General features: G+C 34.1%; 1 protein-coding gene across 4 annotated transcripts in view; it reads left to right on the top strand.

The window, feature by feature from the left end:
- Window positions 1-19484, top strand: part of LOC134534411 (rho guanine nucleotide exchange factor 18) — a 180689-nt gene that overhangs the window by 96725 nt on the left and 64480 nt on the right. For all 4 annotated transcript variants that reach the window (XM_063372885.1, XM_063372900.1, XM_063372879.1 and 1 more), the window contains 3 exons: window positions 10677-10730; window positions 16103-16140; window positions 17614-17705. In XM_063372885.1, coding sequence (XP_063228955.1) covers window positions 10677-10730; window positions 16103-16140; window positions 17614-17705 — 184 coding nt within the window. The remainder of the gene's footprint in view (window positions 1-10676; window positions 10731-16102; window positions 16141-17613; window positions 17706-19484) is intronic.

Raw genomic sequence — 19484 nt, 5'->3', positions numbered from 1 at the left:
ATGGCAGATTTGTTGTGTAACCCACAATACAATTTAATAAGTGTGGTGTAAAATTTTACTCAGTTTTGAGATTTAAATTTGTAATAGTTGGCAAGCTAATGAAATGGATAATAATCAATAATTTCAAAGTTAGTCAAATTTTTTCCTTCTCTTGTCTTGTCCTGAGATTGTGGTTTTTCTCTGAAATAATGTCTAAAGTTTATAATGTGAAGCAATTTATCAGTAAAATTATTGTATAATTCAAATTAAGAAATTTCACCATGGGATTAACTTTCCAGTTTTCTGCAAGTTAAATTAAACTATAGCTGATAATTTGTGTAATTATTAAAAGTCATGATAATGTGATTCTGACAAAATGGCTGATTCATGTTTTTTGTCATTATTCCATTAAAATATCAGGTAATTTGTTAGAATCAGTGCACACTCTTTTCCTGAGAAAAAAAGTTTCTAAAGAGAGAGTACTGTTTTGCACGGACACCCTCGTGATTTGTAGCGGTGAAGTCAGAGATCTTCCTTAAGTTTAGGTCTAGCTGGAGCAGCTAGTTGTTTGCCACGTTGAAGCCGTTTGGTTTTGTAATTTAGTAGGCGCACTGGACTAGACAATTTATACTCATACATGGTATAAATGTTGTTTCGTTCTGAAAAAAAACTGTTTTAACAAGGTATGTGAAATGATAACACGCTGTGTTTAGCGTGGATAAATACTAAAAGATGTCTTGTAATGCTCTACAAACAGCGACTATCCGAGAAGACTGAAAAAATATTTTTAATTCAAGCCAATAATATATTAAAACAGTTCCTATGTTTTCTAATTCTCCATTATAAATATGTATGTTATTAATATATGTAAAATGTAGGTGTATGAAAACTAATATGCAATTGCTAGCCCTTCATGCTGGGTAAAGTACGTCATTTACAATAAATCCAGCAAAGGCAAAGCCACATTATGTTCATTTGTTTTTAACAAAATAAGTCCAAAGTATCATACTGCAACAAAAAAAAATTATTTAATGCTGAAACAGTTAAGCAACGAGTTACCTTCCGAATTCATTACTTGGCAGAACCCAGGCACTACTAGACTACTAGTTACTACATTTAATTGTAGATAGCAGCACTATTATTGCTTGTTTTACATGCTTGTTTTTAAAATTAAGCATCTATTTGGAACAAACTACAATTTCCTTACGATTTTTAGCATTTGTATTGCAGTGAACAGAATTTGCAAAGATTAAATTATGCACTTAAAAGTGCAAACAACAGCTGAATCTTAATTAGATTATCTATGAGAACGACAATAATAACAAACTACTACTATGTACAGAGTTTTTTACAACACACACACAACGATTGCACTTTAAGTGTACAAAAGTGCGTGATTTTATCCATTGACCTGCCTTTGCTTTCAGTTTAACAGTACTAGCGTGGATTTTTTATTGACAATATACATAACTCACTACCCAACATATATTTGCAAGAAGTATGTTGCCAATGCATGCTATTAATTAAAAATGCACAGATAATCAGATAAATACAACTTATTATTACTTTACTGTGAGCGACACATCCTCATACTCCCATTGCTCATGCTAAGATAACAATGGAAATCCAATGAGGTTACTAACTCACTGCCAATAATGTGTTGTTTTCAATGTTGGTGGTGGCGTTCAAAACTTTTACATTTTTAACATGTATGTAATAAAAATTAGAAGTGTCCACAGAAATAAACATTTTTATGGCTTTATTATACTAGGTATTTATTTAATGACATTAGCTAGAGCTAAACTAATTTTATATAAATCATGGTGGTACACTTTTCGTCGTACGAACAATCAATTGGTCATTGTAAAATAACAATGTGAGAGTATCTTGTTTGGAATGTTGTTCATTTATTTATTTTGTGTATGTTTGGGTGTAACATCATGTAAATTATTCTTTCAGTTAAAGTATCATATGTAAATTATACTTCCAGTCAGGTTTTGTTCAAACGGAGTCGCACTGTGCATGAATGAAGTTAACATAATTGTTCAATCTCACATGACAGCCACAGAAAATAAAAATTAACACAAATCCTATGAATAATGACTTCTTGTATAGTGTGATGCATAGGGATAGAATTTTACAATGCATTGTGATAAAACTCAAAAACTCCTAAACCTTTTCTTTACACTATGTAGCACGAATATACAAGTGAATACACCATATTGTACCAAATTGTACCTTAAATTATGAAATTAATCAGCATTTCAACAAAACAAAAATGTGATAGTTTAATTCAATTAATCTCATTTATTTAGTGTGTAGTGTGTACAAAAAATGTGCGGATTAAATGCATAGGAAATAATTTATTTGACTTTATTTGATCTTCCATCTCATATCAACGTATTTTACATGACTGACATTGGTACATTTTTCAAAACCACAAATAATTGCATATTTATTTTTATTGAAGAGGCTAATTCTTGCCAAGACATGCATATTACTAATTATTTCAATTTAAATTGCATCATGTTTAAAGTTTGAAAATTACAGTATTTTGGTGTAATAAGTATTATGAATCATTTCAGTGTCATATTTGTTCAATAATACATTATCTTTATGAATAAACAGAATATATGAAATGGAAAAAAAACAGCAATATCTCCTGTTACAAAAACAAAATTGGTCTAAAAAAATAAAAATAAAATATTGTCTCTAGGGTGCATAAACAATTAAAACACTGAAAATAAAATACCTAGGATTTTTCATGTATATATTACATATAAAAAATTTGGTGTTCCATTGTGCTTCCTGTCATAAGCTATAATTCTGTAGTGCTGAATAACCTGTACTGAGACCTAACTATGATGCAGAAATTTGACAGAACTTAAGTTAATCATTGATAGCCTGACCTAGAATGTATGTTTGGCGAAGGGTGTTGTTGCCGTGTGTGTGTGTGTGGTTTTAATGAACTTCACCATAAAATATTATCCATAATTGTAATGTATAATACATAATAATACACATGTTTACAAAATAAGCGTAATGGTGTATGTCCCATTCCAGGTCATTATTTTATATTTACATTCCATGCGGTTAAATTTTGAGTGGCCAAACTTCAGCAAAATGAAAACAATACTTAGTGCATACTTTTTGCATTATTAGCTGGCAAAGTTTAATGTTTAACAATTTTGTGCAGTATGTAAGGAGAACCAAATTGAATAAATAACTGAAAATTTTGTACTTTAACGGCAATGCTAATGGCTACTAGTATGGTTTAATAATGTTTCAGTAAAGTTGATTACATTTTATTCAGCCTTTTAAAATCTTAAAAATTGTAATGAAAGGTCAGGTAAAATTAAATAATTTTTGTTTTCCTGGAAGGTATTAAACCATATTACATTGTAGCTGATAAAATTACTTTAAATCTAAAAACCATTCCACTTCTATTTTATATTTCATTCTCCCTATCCATACTGCACAAGATTGTTAAAAATTCAACTTTACCAGCTAATTATGCAAAAAGTATGCTATATATATATATGTGTGTGTGTGTGTGTGTGTGTGTATATATATATATGTGTGTGTGTATGTGTGTATGTGTGTGTGTATATGTATGTGTGTATGTATATATATATATATATATATATATATATATATATATATATATATATATATATATATATACACACACACACACATTTTGTGAAAGTTCAGGCACTCAAAAAGTTAGAAAGTTTGACTACGTGGAATGTAAACATAAATAATGACTTGGAATGGGACATACACCTTTAAGAATTAAAATATTTGTTTATTTTGAATGTAATTAATTTATTTTATTGTATTTATTTATTTAAAAATTGTAACATGCCCACTGATAGACTTTAGTGGTGGGCACAACACAGAGACAAAACACACAAAAACAAAGTTGGTACCACCGCAGGAAAAACTTCTGCAATGGCCAACACACGAGGCCAAGAGTACCACATAACAACAGTGACAACAACAAATACAAACTGATTCATAGCCTAAGAATAATGACATAACATACACTAAATATATACACACCTAGTACAAAACATATCATACAATATAGACATAAATAAGAACCTAAAATAAACATATAATAAAATAGAATAAAATTAAATGAAATAAATTACTGAGGAGGTAAACTTTTAGCTTTAGAAATGTGATTACTGTAATTCATGATTTATCTGTAAATATTGTCATGTAATTGTAAAGAGTACAGTATTTTTGTGGTTGACGAGTATTTAATTGAGGTATTTTTAGCCCAGTATTCTCAAGGAAGTAGGTACAATTAATTTTAAAGTTAAAACAATTTTCAACAGACTGATAATCTATGTAGACTCTACGTTCAGCGAGAGGGATTAGTTTATGTGCAGGAAGGTTTTTATTATTTAGTAATTAGATTAACTTGGTTTGTACACTTTCTTATTTATTTACAACCGCTATCTTAATGTCATTCCAAATTATTGAACAGTATTCCAATTTAGATCTTATTAAAGCAAAATAAGAGAGATTTAAATCCGGGTTGGTGGCATAAAAAGTAATAAATTTGATGAGAACAAGGGTTGTACGAGAGGAAGAACATAAATAATTAATATGTTTGTGGAAAAATAATTTAGAATCTAGAATGACACATTAGTGATTATAGTGTTTTCTAAAGAGTAATCAAATCTAAATGGTTGGTATTTCTGTGTGAAGGATATTATATATATTTTTTTTCTTTATTTAGTGAAACCAAATTTAATTTACACTAATGGTTAACTTTGTATAATGTCATATTGTAATAAAATACAATCATTAAGTGTTACTATTTTCCTATAAATTTTTAAGTCATCAGCAACAAGTAATCCTGGATAGTAAGATAATATTTTAAACCATATTTTATGGCAACATTTGGAAATCTGTGTAAATAAATTCTGGTATCTCACTTAACTGATATTCTCATCATCCTATTTCAATCTTTACTAATATTTGCAACAAATCCACCAGAGAGGTGCACAAAGCGGTCATCATATTACAATGGATATTAGGAAAATTGTATTCATAATCTTAATCATTATTTGCCTATCACCTTACTTCCATGCCTTTGATTATGATGTAGCATCGCTTCTCTCAATCTTGTCCGTCGTAAAAATCTCTACATTTCCTGCGGAGTATTATAGGTATCTCTGGGAAAACTGCTTCCAACAGTTGTCATATCTTGGCAATTTGTTTGATGGGCTCATCCATCACAGAGCTTTGCAAGTGCTATTGAAGTACATGTTTGTCTCAGTAGTGACAGCATTGTCCAACCTGAGGTGGAAATATGTTCAGTCTATTGTCAATATTGATATTTCTTTGCTATGCATTTAATTCCATATCTAATATGGTTAAAATGTTCTTCAAAAATTTAGTTAGTGTGCCCCATAAGGCCATAAGGACTGAATGCTTACCTAGCTGTTAAATTTAACCATTAGATTATGCATATTTCAGCATTCCAGATACTTCCTCATGCAAGGTGATTTTTTTACTATTGAAGCAAGTTCTAAGTAGTTCCACTTACAGATTTCCCAACATGATGTGGAGCATTATTGCATTAATTTTATAATGGCTAAATTTGTAGCCAGAAACTTTGTTCAGAATTTCCATACCTGAAAATAGGTCTGCTCTTAGAGGAGGGGGAAGCAGTTCGACTCTCTCGGGTCCCAGATAGTGAAGGGCCCCTCAAGTTAAAATATATATTAGGGATGAGCCAATCAAATCTGCAAATCCTGAAATACCATATAAAGATTTAGTATTCAAGGAAAAAGATTTGAAGAAAAAATATTTCAGGAAAGGGATTTAAGAAATTAAACACCATATTATTTGTAGATGACAAGTACATAGCTGCCAACCATTACGGATTGTCCGTAATTATTACGGTGTAGTGACATATATTACTGAATTACGGGTCGGTAAGAAAGTATTACGGATTTTTTTTACAAAAACCACAAAAAGCCGTTTAAGTGATATTTGTTTACTATAGAACGATATCGGTGACGCTGTGAGTACGATAGTTATCGCTGTCGATATCTTGCAATAGTAGCGCTGTTGCGGCGATTTTTTCAAGCAGTCTTGGCGTCCTTTTCGAGTTAACTGTAAACATGGCCGTTATGTTTGGATTGCGTGGGCTACGCGTCACTTATTTTACCGTTTAAGAGTGGCATTGAAAATACAATGAAGCGTGATGCTGTGCGGAGTGAAAGTACTAGCAAAAGAACACCTTTATTACAAAAATACCGGGACATTTATGCAAGTGAATGGCCGTGTTTTTCACGTTCATCTGTGTCTGAGAATCACTTATTCTGCAACGTCTGTAATAGTGATTTTTCGGTTGCCCACGGAAGTAGAGACGACTGCCGAAGACATTTTGATTGCAAGAAACACCGAGATTATGCGAAAGTGAAATCAGACAATAAATCAATTTCGTCTTTTTTTGTAAACAGTGACGATACGGATGTTACGAATGCAGAGTTGTTGTTCACAAAAAACATTTTCCCCAAAAACAGTTGCAGGCTGGAAAACATGCAACGAAACATCTGACTTAAAGAGTTTAATGTTAGTTTAAAGTGTATGACACAGACAACATTGACGTTTTATGTAAAGAGTGCATTTCTTCATTTCAAAATGCTGTAGGCCTATGCTGAAAAATGTAGCTTAATGTATGTTCTGTAGTGTTGTTATTAACAAGGGTGTTGGGGATGGCGTGGCAACCCCCCCCCCCCCCCCTCATCTGGATATGCCTCCGAGTGATTACTGATGACTGGCATGAAAGGTTGGCAGTTATGCAAGTAGCTATCAAAGAAATTTTTTCATTTGCGACCAGCTATAGTGCTCTGGGAATTTTTGTTTAGCATTGCAGGAAATGTCATTTAGACAAAAGGGAATTGTTTATATTCTTAACAGAAAATGTACTTTTAATTTTAAAACAAAAATTTTATGATTTGAATGTTTATTCAAAACTTAAATTTCCAATTTCCATGTTTTTGCACATGTAGATTTTTACAACTCCTTTTTGAGATCCAACCCTAAATTGGAGGTTATCTCCAAATATTCAAATTTGAAATTCGAGTTTGGGAAAAAGTGAATCTGACCCATCACTTTATGTATTTTTTTAATATTTTTGCATTAGTTTTCAACTAATCCTTTGGTTTTATTAAAGCAACAATGTAAACGAATGTTAATGCATTAATCTGGATTCTATAGAACTGATGATTGGGTAAAATCTGGTGTGGGCTGTTCTTCTAAGCATCCTGTGTAGATGACTTGAAGATATGCGAGAATGAATAAAATGCGGTTGTTTGGGTCAAGCCTCAAATATTTATGTGGGGGGGGGGGGGGGGCAACATAAATGAAAAATTCCTGTTTCTGCCATTTTTCAATCTCCAATATATATATATATATATAAACCCAAAATAGTAAAATACATGTGTAATATTAGCATTCTGACACTGAAAGTTTTGTACATGCTATCAGGTGCTATTCAGAACGCTTAAGCAGCTTTAAGGGGCCCACCTAGGTAGGAGTGTATCTGTGTTAGGTGGGATTTTAAGTGCTACGCTCATTGGAGTTCTTAGCGCAAGGCTCTGAACTGGTGCACAGTCTTCTCGTCGTGTATGGGACAACTATGAAATTGGAGCGGTAACCGTAAAATTAGATGGTGGAGAAATGAAATTACAGGTGTAATGCAAGTCCCTTGAGTAGTTTCAATAATCTGTACTGGGAGTTTAATGTCTAAACATTATTCTGAAAACATGAGTTTGACATTTTCACTCTCCTTAAAATACAGTTTAAAAATTAAATCTGGAAACAACTGCCCTCAGAGTATTTCTAAGTGCTTTTCCTAAACAGATGCCACTAGAATATATTGAGCAGTTTTCAAATCACAGGTTTCTTGTAAAATTCTGCATGTTGTATGTGTGCCCAGGTAGGCGGGGTCCTAAATAATGGCATTTTGACACACAGCCATGCACACAGTCTGGCAGCTAATGTTCATAAAGGCAGATGGCATTCTTAAGATTTTCACTTTTTTTTCCCCCACACTGTTTTTAAATCTATTTTCGAAATTGATCAGTTCCTCTTATTACTCATAAATCTTCAAAGTAATTCAAATCATTAGAAGTTTTGTTGAAAAAAAATATTTTGTTAATTTTCAGTATTAAAGAATTATTGTCATATGCTAATGGGATATAAAGGAGTGGATCTTCATTCGGGGCCTAAATTTAGACTTCCCTCCCCCCCCCCCCCCCCCCCCCTCAAAATTGAGCAATAAACATACCAGGTATAATTAATTTGTTCTGTATACCGTGCAAACACACTAGAAACTGACTAGTAAAGATATCTAAACACACTAGGAATTGACTAGTAAAGATCTCTAGTGTAAACATGATTTATCGATGATAAAATCAAAATATCTGTAAGTATTGAATGATTATTTTTTTATTTTTTTTTACTCTTTACTTCACACTTTTGAAGTCTACAAATATTTTTTTTGGCCTTCTGTGGCCCCCTCTTATTCGATGTGGGGCAGGCTTCCCCCTGCCCCTCTTAAACCTCACTTAGATCCGTCCCTGTGTGTGAAAGTTATGGGAGTGTTTAATTGGCCACTTTAAGGCTCAGGTGGTGCTATTACCAACATGCTAAGTCATTTAAAGTGTTTGTTTTCACAGTTTTGATTATCACTATGCTAGCAGCAGTGATATCGGTACAAATTAGGTAACTGTGCATTGCGGCTGGCTTATTGAAATGGCTTTCACGTGCTTTGTATACCGTAATGTGCAATGTGTGTCTGCTGATGTTCTGCTGCTTATTATATGCTATACTGTATTGCATGGCGACTAGCAGTCTTTATCATCTGATTTTGTTCCAGCTTGTGCTTTCATAAGGGCCGGTACACCTTCTCAGCATTTGCAGTAGAGATTCTTTCCTCATTAAGTTTATAACTTTTGTGCCATTTTGAAATCCATTAATCATTTTACAAATTGCAGTGAAAGGTGTTAACAATTTGTAATAAAACAATTCTGGGTAGGCTGTATTTTGGACTACAGCCAACAGGGGTTTGTTTCATGAGTTTCCATCGTGCTAAACAGGAATGTTATGTATGAAGTGAATAAAATAATTTAACGTAATTGATGATTTTTTTTTACGTGAATATGATGAACGGTTACTTGACAATCGGGCGGCCATGCCAGAAAATTTGTGACACCCAACCGCCACAAACTCTGCCCATTTTTTTACAACTACTGGCTCAACTGACTCCATATCAACATCAGAATTATTATATTAGAGAGCATATCCACGTCCCTTACCAAACTATGTTCTGCATTCCCTGTCGCTTCTCACGAGTTAGACTGCTGAGACTCGCTCGAGCGCAAATGTCGCGTCTCGTTTGGGGGCGCATTTTGCCCCACTAGCTCATATCTCTCAGTTACCTTTTGCCTCATTCTATACTGGCATACTTCTCTGCATTTTTAATTGCTTCTGCTTATGTGATTTTACTTTTTTTCTTTCTTTTCTCCAACATAACCTGTTTTCACATAGGCATTTGTGATTAATAGCTTCAAAACCACAGTTATTATCTTTATAGTTATTCCACTCAACTAACACCACTTATTGCTCACTCATGAGCAAATTAAAGTTTGAATCACACAAATTGGTTTATTACTTTCGAAGTTACAGCTATCACTGACTTCAATTCGACGCTTCCCACTAACGCTCATTACATCATCACTGCAAATGTTAACCAGGTGAGTCATATGTAATGACCACGAGCAAAGTCAGTTCTACTAATATATATTTACTTCAACTCTGTAGCTTTTCATAGTTTACTGGTTTTAAGTGGTGTCGAATCCTCAACTGAATTGATACCCAAACCAGAGATTAAAGACACTCATTTACCTGTCAAAAATTCTATAGAAAGAATAAAACTACAGATGAGCATTGGTCTTCTTCAAATAGTCGTTATGGAAATGTACTAGTGAAATGGGAAATGTAAAATGCAACCCGCAAGAAAACAGGAAACACTGTACTAAAATTAAAACCAACAGTAACGATAACCTCAGAGCGAACTAAAATGCTGGCAACACAGTTATGCAAGCAGCTCGATTCTTGTCAGATCACAGAATGTGCCTAACCATAGAATGTTGGATGAAAGACCTTTCACTGTTTATATTTTTTATGCTTTTCAAACTAGACCAATGTTATGATGAATGCGATTAGTTTTAGTACTGCTCTTTTGTACTGTACACTAATTTTTAGTCACATATCCAAGCAAAGTTATTGTATACGTTTATTTTACTGGTAAACAATTTTTACGTAATGTACAGATACATGGGATTTACTTTCCATATATATTTATTCTGTACTAAGTCATAGTGCCAATTTATATATTTGCCAGTGAATAGTAAAGAACTTGTTATTTGTCTGAAATGTCAAACTTTTTTTTTTATTTAAATTTTTTATGCCAACATTTATTGCCCAGGCTTGTGTAAGTCATGTCTGATACTGCCTGTTATGTTATTTATTATGATTTCTATATTTTACTGTTGACGGTGCATAAGATTGAAACTGTGTGTTTGTCAAGGTTAAATAATTAGTGGTGTTTGTCATTTTGCAAAGTGTAGAGGAGATGCCAATATACTTGTTGTTATTTGCAGTCAGATGATCAGCGAAGAAAAGGAAGGTGATGGTGTCCATCATGAGGGCTCGAAGTAAGTATTAGTACGTAGCAGGTTTTCTCACTTCATTAATGATGAAACAAGTGAGGAGAACCAAGAAGCACGTCATGATAACCCACATAAGTAGAGATGTTACTTTCCTGGATAAGTATTGTTGGGAAAATTTCCAGTAACTTACGGGAAAATTTTCTACAAAACCAGAAAATTTCCTGAGTTAAGATTTCACAGAAACACTCAAATTTTATCAGCCTTTTTTTACAAATGTAACCAAATAACAAAAGAAGAGAGCCATAAAGTGGTAAAGAAAGGGAACATGTACTACTATGAATATGGGCATAATCTACACTTTTATACCTACTTTTTAATTTCAAAGGTGTGTTTTATATATATAATATATAGAGGACAAGTACTAAATACTACATGTGTACAGACTGCAGCATAGAAAGTGTGTACATCAGCCGATCTTAAATTATGTAAATCTATGTTGGATTGGAAAAATGGACAATATTCCAGAAAAATGTGTGGTTAAATTTTTTGAGAAAATTTTCAGAACTTAATATTTTTCTCGGGGAATTTTTTCTCTCAAATGTCTACACATAGGCCTACCTCGCCGGGGGTATAACTTTATGAGTAACGGAGTGCACTTATAATAAATTAGAGTTCAACTGGAAGTTCCTCATTGCCAAACATTTCAAAATAACAGAACACAGATGGTGCAAGGTGGCTCATTGATAAGACATTGTGTTCTCGTTCCAGAGGGCCCAGGTTCAAATCCCAATAGTCAACCTGGTTTCAGTTATGCATGGTTTCCTGGAGTTACTCCAGGCAAATGCTGGTATGGTTCCTTTCTATAGGCCGTGGCCAGTTTCTTTCTAAGTTTCCTTGAGTTGTGTGTTTATAATGACTGTGCTGTCAGTGAGACATTAAACCTAAATAGAATTTAAAAAAAATAAAATAGAATAGACATAAAAACCTCACACGACAAAAAAAACAATACATGCCTATTAGACTACTGTGACTTTTTTAAAATTCAAATTGAATATCAAAGTATTCATAAATTTTGAATATTTAATGAATCAAATTTAAACATAGAGTGAAACTTTTTTCCCAAAAGAGTTCAAGAAAAATTGATGCAAAATAAATAAAAATGGAAAATAGAGAAATATATGGAACCATAATGGATTGGTGTTGAATTCTAGAAAATAAAAAATCTAAGATATGCGTTGTCTTCAAAATAGTAATGTTTTAGGTTGGAAAATGGTTTTCTTGATCCAACTGATTGTAAAACTAAAAATAGTGTATTTTTAATCAATTTTAATGATAATCACAGATTATTTTTTACATATAATATGCATGTATAAACTAACTAACAGAAAAATATCAAAATTAATGAATAAATTCTTGGCTTCAAACACATTACACTATTTTCATTTAATTTTTTTATGAATGAATTTCACTTGCTGTATCTCTTAGTTACAAATAATCAAAAATGTTGTTTCATTTGAAATGTTGAATGGAATATGAAATTTTTCATGAATATAAAATAGTTTTTGAATGCTTGCAAATACCTAATATCTAGAAATCAAACCTCACAGTTATAGTGTCCAGTGAGGAGAACACAGTATTCTTACATGTTGTTGCTCTTGGCTGTGTGACGTAGTTCAGTCAGTTTTCATTACTGTCCTTCATTTTTACTGAGAGTAGATCCGGGTGAGACCCACCCCCGCCCCCGTGGAATTAAGAATCTTCTCGCTGAGGGGCCTGGCTTGCGCTTGCAAACTTGTGACTGAAACAGGGTTGATAAAAGTTAACATCAAAACTAGGTTTTTATGGAAAACTTTTGGTGTATTTTAAAGTTTTCTGCTTATTGTATGCATGTAGGCCAAAATATCGGCAGTACACACCCTATCCAGAGAATACTTGAGATGTTTAAAACCTACGCCCAAAAATCTTGCCCCCCTCCCCCAAATCCCCCTGCGAATATCCACGAGGCTTCCCTTGCGAATCCTACGGCTACGGATTCGCACCTCTGGAGTGTTGTAACTATTGAAGTTCACTTTTGTCTGACCATGCCAAGCAGCACTATGTACTTCTGCTAGAAGCAGGCTTTAAGTCACGAAATAGACATGATCAGTCACAATTAAAAGTTTTTTTTTACTTAGACACTCAGAGTTAATATAAATTTTAAGAGTAGAGTGATATCATTGAACATGAGTAAATTCACTGATTTCTTACTTAATAAAAAATAAATTGAAAAATATTTTCATCAAAACTACATTTGCATGCTAAGTATGTTGAAATATGATGTGTAACCCATCTTCATTGTATATAATGGAGAATAGGGTTACATAAAAAAAATTTAAAAAGCAAAAAAAAAAGTATTTTATTATTTTAATTGATGTACAATGAATTGAAAAAATAGTGCTGGTATTTGGAGTTTAACTTTATAAAGTTAACAAATCATGGTATGTATATGTATTCATGCTCTTATCAATAGTAATTTTCCCTGTAAAGTAAATTTTCAATCACTTTACAGATTAATATTTGTTCTGTGAAGTCATTTCTTCAAACTGTAGTATGGATTAAAATCCTTTATCACATTTGGGAATAACAATCCTGGTACAGTCCTCAGTGTGTCCACCCTGGATTTTTGCATGTATGATTTGGCAGCATGACAGATATTGCCTTGAGCTTGAGAGTTTTCTGAAAGTGTTCCCGTTTTTTCCCCACAAATGTATTCTGACGATACTTCATTTCACCATTCCCCACCCATCTGTCTATAATGGCATTGATGATGTTAGACATTAAATGCAAAGTCATTCATTTATTCTTCGTTCACTGGACCTTCATACAGCTTTATTCCAGTCATAAAAGTTTAACCTTGTGGGTTAAACCCGCACCGTAAGAGTGCCTATTATTTATTTTTTATTTATATTTACAGTTTATTGCAACTGCTTCTCTGGCTAATCATGCTCCTTCAAGAGCATGAACAGTAACGTCCCCGACACTCTGTGGACAGTAGTTACAAATGGGCAAAAGTTAGAAAAATATTTACTTATTTTATTTCCTGAAGGAAAAAATGCCGACCCAAACACCGCCCACGATCCAAGTGCGGGGCCAAATAAATAAACTAGCAGAGAATCTAAATGCAGATAAATACGTGAAAGAACAAAATTCACAACAAAAGACCTTAAGCGGGGTAGTGCTAACAAGGCAAAGAAAGTCTGAATTAAAGCAAACATATTTGATGTCTTGTTAAAGGGATGAGACTTGTACATTTATTACTGACTTGCTGTTTCCTTGGTAAACTACAAAGTTCTTATTATACCTTAAAATACTTTAAAAAAAAGTATAAAATATAATTATTCATTTAAATAATTACAGTAGAACCCCGATTATCCGCGACTCGATCGTCCGATTCGCGGATTAACCGCGATTTATGTCCATCAAGTCCAATTTTTTAGTTACATATAACCAATGATTCAATATGTTTGTAAATGTTAAAATACTTTGCAAAATGTATGTTGGGCAAAGTGCTTTGACTCAGTCATGTTTATATACACAGAAAGTTTAAAAAATACTAGTACATACATACGTATGTACATACTATTTTTGTGTTACGTGTTACGTGAATAGATTATACACTGGTGCGCGATTCCATGTCCGCATGACCGGACTGTACACTCCCGCGCGCAGCACGGCGCCGTGCCACAGCGATTACCCGGCGCATGGAGACAATCCATTAGTGTACGTTGTTGAAGCGTGCAGGTGGTGATAATTTTATGTATTGTAACATTGATCTGCATTCCGACAGATTATACCGTAGTATTGTGCGGAAGTGTTGAGCGTAACATTTCATCATGTCATCAAATGAACAGAAAAGAAAGCGAGTGGTACTGTCAATCGACAGCAAAACAAAAATTATAGAAAAATTTCAGAGTGGAGAAACGATTGCAAAACTTGCGACTGAGTTTGATGTCGGTAACACAACAGTGCGCGACATCATAAAAAATCGCGAAAAAAATCCGTCAGTTTGCTTCACAGGCTGACACAGAAGTGTGAGTGTTGCAACTAGTGCTCGGCACGCAAGATGAATTCAGCCTATCACTTGCTGACGCGGCGCAGTGATACGACGGTGTTTGTTTATTTCAAAACTCAGCTAAGAGTGAACGGAGAATAGATATAATGACCCCTCACGGTTCCCGAGATTAGGGTCGTTACAGAGAGGTGGTCGTTCGTTATAAGATTTCCGACCCATCTGCAACCCTATGTCATAATAGGCCGTTTTTGCACTAAGTTCACGTTCAGCAAGCTAAAAATAAAATAAAATAATTAACGTTTAAAATTCATATAAATAAAGGGGAATAAAAACACCGTGAATTATACGAGACAGAGACACCGTTTCGAAACCATGAAATCAAGTCTCAATGCACTGGTATGAAAAAAATCTTATCTCGAAAAGAATTTTAAAGGCAGTCGTTCTGTAAAACAACATTAACACGGATAATCGGGGTTCTACTGTATATGTAAATATATCATTTAAAATACTCATGTAAAGATTCTTGGCCATAGAGTATAACTTTGCTGCACAGCTCACATCAACACCAAATAATAATATAAAAATATATAATGTTTACCTGAAAAGTTGGGAGGTGAGTGATGATGAAAAATAAAGTTCCTAAAATATGTCACGTGAAAGTTTTTAGTTTGGGGCATGACAATTTTCTTAGCAACACAGTGTTCATAGGACTGTACTTTTACAACTGAATAAACAATGCCAAACCAATTCACGTAAAGCGGACATGCAAATTCTGCCCTTAAAAATTACTTGATTCACAATCAAAGTAAGAAATTTGTACACAAATTGGCCTCATGGCACAAGCTTTCTACTTATAATTATAAAATACGTTCATATATATCAAGGCTACATGTTATGTCATCTCCCAACTTGATTTTTTTCTGGAACCCCTTTTCCTAAACCACTGTTTAAAGACAGTTTTATTTTAATAAAACGTTCTCCACAAAATTGCTGTATGCGTGACTTCAAAGATGTGGCTAACCTGCAGAATTACAAGTCCTGAATACAATGTGTCATATTTAAGTACTTTGATAACATTTTAAAACATAATTTTTGCTATAATGTAACTATTAAAAGAGAGTGAGTTCTGTATTTTATGAAAAATTCTCCAATATTTTGTTATAGAATACAAAAGTTATATAAATGTTTTTAAAAAGTTGACTTTTTTTTATTTTTCAAGACTTTACTTTTAATGAAGCAAGATTAGAACAATTTTAAATAAAGATTGGTTGTCATAATACAAAAAAAAATCGTACTCTCTGAAACCATGTGAATAAAGTTAAAAAAAAAAAATATCATAAATAATTTTTGGTTATTTTCGTTGCAGTGCATCTGAAGATGTTTTATTCGACTTCCTGTTTGAAGGTAAGCATTGTTAAGTTACAGTATGTAAATTTTTGTATATTTGTCATTTTGTTTGTAGCATAGTATTTAAATTATGGGAAAGTCATATTGTATGTAAGTGGCGGGTGCAGAAACTAAATGTGTGATTCGCATCCTGAAAAATGTGGTTTTTGAAACGCAACTAGTTTATTTATTTCCCCCCCCCCCCCCCCCCCCCCCCCCCCCCCCGCTTTTTCTCGACAGATTGGGATGAAAATGTTAAACAAAATTTTTACAATAAATCAAAATACATTTGATATTTATTTATTGATTCTTTGTGCTTTGTTGTTGTTACTACTATATAACTTCCTGATGTTATAAGAAGATTCCTCGCAAAAACTAATTCAGAATAAATTAAGAAGTAGAGTGTAAATTTTGTAAACTGATTCCACATATAAATAGCCAAAAATATACTTAACCGTTTTATTCTGTAACAAAGACTAAGATAGCAATACACACACAAAAATCTAGCAAACCATAAATTTAATTTCTTAAAAAAAAAATTGATGTACTGATATATTTTATCCCCAAAAATGTTTTGTATTTAAGATCTTAACTCTTTGAAGATTCCAATTTTGTTTAGCTTTGATTGACAATGTCATTTTCCCGGTTGTTTTTTAATTAGTGAATGTCATTTTCCCGGTTGTTTTTTAATTAGTGTTTGGTGTTAAAATATGAAGTTTTAATCTGATTGTGAAAAAAAAAAATGGATGGTCTTATTGGAACTCACACAAGGGAGCCCAATGTTGTGATTGTGTGTGTGTGTGTGTGTGTGTGTGTGTTTTGCATGCATTACAATGCCTCAATTTTTTTTTGTTGATACGAAGCATCTCTATATCTCTCCCTATCACTCTCTTTCTATGTATATCTGTATCTCTCTATCTACATACTATATATTTACCTCTCTCTATCTCTCTCCTCTATTTTTCACACTGTAGCAATGAAAATATTAAAAATATATGTTTTTACCTGTCTATATATTTATCTATCTTTTTACCTGTCACAGATGTGACATAGGTAAATCAAAAACACAGGTGTATTAGAATGCAACGTTCTCAAAATTTCAAAGCAATCAGCGAAGAACTTTCTGAGATTTAATATTTTGAACAAGTGAAAATTTAAATTGCTATTTATATAAATTTATTCATATTAGTTTTTCATGTGGCAAAGTAAAGGCGTGTACACCGCCTTGTTGAACATCTAACCACAGATTTTAAATATATATATATTTGACAAATAAAAGAAAACATTGAATAGAATAACAAGGAAGTGATCACTAAAAAGTACGGTTAAACTAAGAAAATAGCTCACTGTTTAATTAATTAATTTTTTTCAATGTGTGCGCTTAAATGGTGGTCTGATTTCTCATTGAGGAGATGTTGTGTCCTGCTAATCTAAAGATGTAAAATGAAATGAACTACTTCAGTACTTACGTGTGTGTCTGAATCACTGCAGGACCAGTCACTGCTGGTGACCTGGACACAGATCCTTTCCTGGGCCTGCAGGACGAGGAGCCAGACTCGTGGACGCCGACCGTAGGCAAGGAGGTGAGTGTCGTCGTCGTTAGCTTCTGGGGCTCTTGCGTCAACAGTCACTGTCCTGGTGTAGGTTACTTACTGGCCGCGAGCAGGATGTGTTTTGTGTGTTGCCCCACTCGGTGGTGTGTTTGTACCACAGGTGTAGAGTGGGGCAGTTGTTTCGTTTTGAATGCTTGAACATTGTACGTGATGTTGAGGTTCCATCTCTACTGCTGAGCCTTATGCTCCTGCATCTGTTGTGTGTCTGCCTTCTGCTTCGAAAGTCAACCATTTTTAAAGAGCATGATGAATACATGTGAAAGTAGACAATATTTTGTTTACACTCCATATTTCCATTCGCACAAAATGTCATATATATATATATATATATATATATATATATATATATATATATATATATATATATATAACATAATTCAACATTATTATTGTGTTAGAGGTGTATGGTTTAATAAATGGGGTTTCACATATTATTACCACACTATAAAAAAATATTTTTACTTTCGCAAATATAAGGTTTGGTTTTTTATATTGAGGGCTGAGCGCACGTTCCCGGTGATTTTAAGATGTTAAGTATGGGCGCCACCACGTGGAAGGGCACGTGGACCCGGCGGAGTCTCTCTCTCAGGGTGTTACGTGGCCCAAGTGGGGACGAGTTACCAGCCCTGTCTACCCTACCTATCCAGACCTGGCCCGCTCTAGGCGTCGGGCACGCCACACTCCTAGGCTAAGTAGGCTCACTCACCACGTGATTAAATAAAATACTCAATTTATATTCATTCCCAGATTTAATTTCACTAACACGTTTCTCTCCACGTCCGTTACACGTTACACGGTTAAAAAGCCTGAGGCACGAATCGACTTAGGTGAAGGCATGGTCCACACACGTGGCCATGCTACAAAGTATACTTATTACACGATGGATCAAAACTCGACTGAGACAATTAATTAATTAAACAGTCCGCTGACCGAGAGCTGCCCCGAGGATGACGAACGAAAGAGATTTAGAAAGAATTAACGATACAGAAATTACTTGGTCAGTGATGAACAAAGGTTGAGGTCCCCGGGGTGCTGGCGCGTCTGCTCTCGGTCAGTGATGAAGATGGACTGGGCTGAGCTCATCGCTCGCAGGTGGCAACATGGCGCCCTTCGCGCCAACACAATTACCGTTACTATATCCTACGATTCCGTGCCCCGGCGAAAGTTAAGCAAATTACAGATCAACATTAAAAAATATATAAAAATTACTGATAGTTTAAAGTTTGTTAATAGTTACTTAATTAATGATAATTTATATAAAACGTTCCTACTCTCGTCCAAGTCCGTGCCTGTTCGGGTCCGCCCGGGCAACGTCTGTGGTTATTTCAAGTAACATATTTAAATTAAATAAACACAAGTAAACTGCACAACACTGGGGCAAAGATGAATGAGGACAAACAAAAAGGTTTACAATTAATATTAAATGTAGCAATTTTAGGGGTCGCCGCACTGCTTCTAAGCGCCCTCTTGCCGGGCTAGACACACACGCACACACGCACGCACGAGCGGGAGGTTTGAATAGGGATGGTGGTTAGGCGGTGTCGTATCGGGCTCAAAGGGGCCGCAGGCCCGGACGTCGTCAATTGCCCCCTCCGAAAGTAGGCCGATATGACAGTGCCGTTTGACAGATGGTTGGGGGGCGTTGCCTGTGCTGTTTACGTCGCGCACTCCCACGTGGCAATGTTGATGTTTACGTTTGTGCGGGCAGGTGGCAATGTTGACATGATGGAAGGGCGAGCAATGTTTACA

The sequence above is a fragment of the Bacillus rossius genome, chromosome 1 (assembly GCF_032445375.1).
Source record: "Bacillus rossius redtenbacheri isolate Brsri chromosome 1, Brsri_v3, whole genome shotgun sequence".
Lineage (NCBI taxonomy): Eukaryota > Metazoa > Arthropoda > Insecta > Phasmatodea > Bacillidae > Bacillus > Bacillus rossius.
The sequence above is the reverse complement of the archived record's forward strand: the minus strand, read 5'-3'. Positions and strand labels throughout refer to the sequence as shown.